This window comes from Eimeria mitis, genomic scaffold (genome assembly GCF_000499745.2).
Source record: "Eimeria mitis Houghton genomic scaffold, Emh_scaff217, whole genome shotgun sequence".
Classification (NCBI taxonomy): Eukaryota; Apicomplexa; class Conoidasida; order Eucoccidiorida; family Eimeriidae; genus Eimeria; species Eimeria mitis.
In genome coordinates, this window is record NW_013570496.1 from 1,980 (window position 1) to 2,900 (window position 921).

At 55.0% G+C, this 921-nt stretch overlaps 1 protein-coding gene across 1 annotated transcript in view; it reads right to left on the reverse strand.

Moving 5' to 3' along the window:
- The window catches only part of EMH_0003920 (Retrotransposon nucleocapsid protein, related), a gene marked incomplete at both ends in the record, with an annotated part of 2,046 nt that extends 1,128 nt beyond the window's left edge, over positions 1 to 918 (reverse strand). The window contains one exon of the mRNA XM_013496559.1: positions 1 to 918. Coding sequence (XP_013352013.1) covers positions 1 to 918 — 918 coding nt within the window.
- Between the last annotated feature and the right edge of the window lie 3 nt (positions 919 to 921).

A 921-nucleotide genomic window follows, 5' to 3' on the forward strand; every position in this document is an offset into this window, starting at 1 on the left:
ATTGATAGTGTGATGACATCTCCACGTTGGGGGTAAATCGATAATATACGCCAAGGCGTTGACCCGAGAGCGGACCGCAAACGGTCCAACCCATCGTGTGGCGAACTTTTTGGGTTGCTCGCCCTCCTGCGTGCCAAGGAGGGCGTGCGAATCCACCAGAACCAAGTCCCCAGGGTTGAAACTGACTGCGGAACGTCGTTTATCATAGTTTCTGGCCTGACGTTCCTGTTCTTCGCGCATGCATTCCTTCGCTGCTGCAAGCTGTGTGTCGAAGTCGGAAGCGACAGTCTGTCGGGGCTGGCTTCCAACCGCTAGGTCGAGCGGCGCATCGGCGAGTGGAGTTTCGGTGTAGACGAGGGACGCTGGGGAGCAGCGAGTGGAAGAATGCACAGTAGTGTTATAAACCCATTTTGCACAAGCAAGAGAGTCAAGCCAGTTAGGTGTGTTCTGTTGGGTGTAAAGCCGCAAATACTGCACCAGCGTGCGGTTAGTTCGTTCGGTCTGGCCGTCAGCCTCCGGATGGTTGGCGGTGCTCATGTTGTGGTCGATGCCGAGCTGTTGCACGAGGCTGCGCCAGAAGGCGCTAACGAACTTCGGATCCCTGTCGGTAATGATGCTTTTTGGGAAGCCATGGAGCTTCCACACGTGGTTGATGAATAGTTGGGCCACTCCTTCCGCTGTGACCGTGCTCGAGCGGGGAATAAAGTGAGCGTATTTGCTAAGCCGATCCACCACAACATACATACTATCATGGCCTCTGACGGGTGGTAAGCCCACTATGAAGTCCATGGAGATATCCGTCCAGATCCTATCAGGAATAGGCAGGCTGTGCAGGAATCCGGGTTTGAGCTTGTTTCGCGGCTTTTGCTGCTGGCAGTCCGGACAAGAGAGGACATATTCCTCGATCGAGGGGCGCATCCT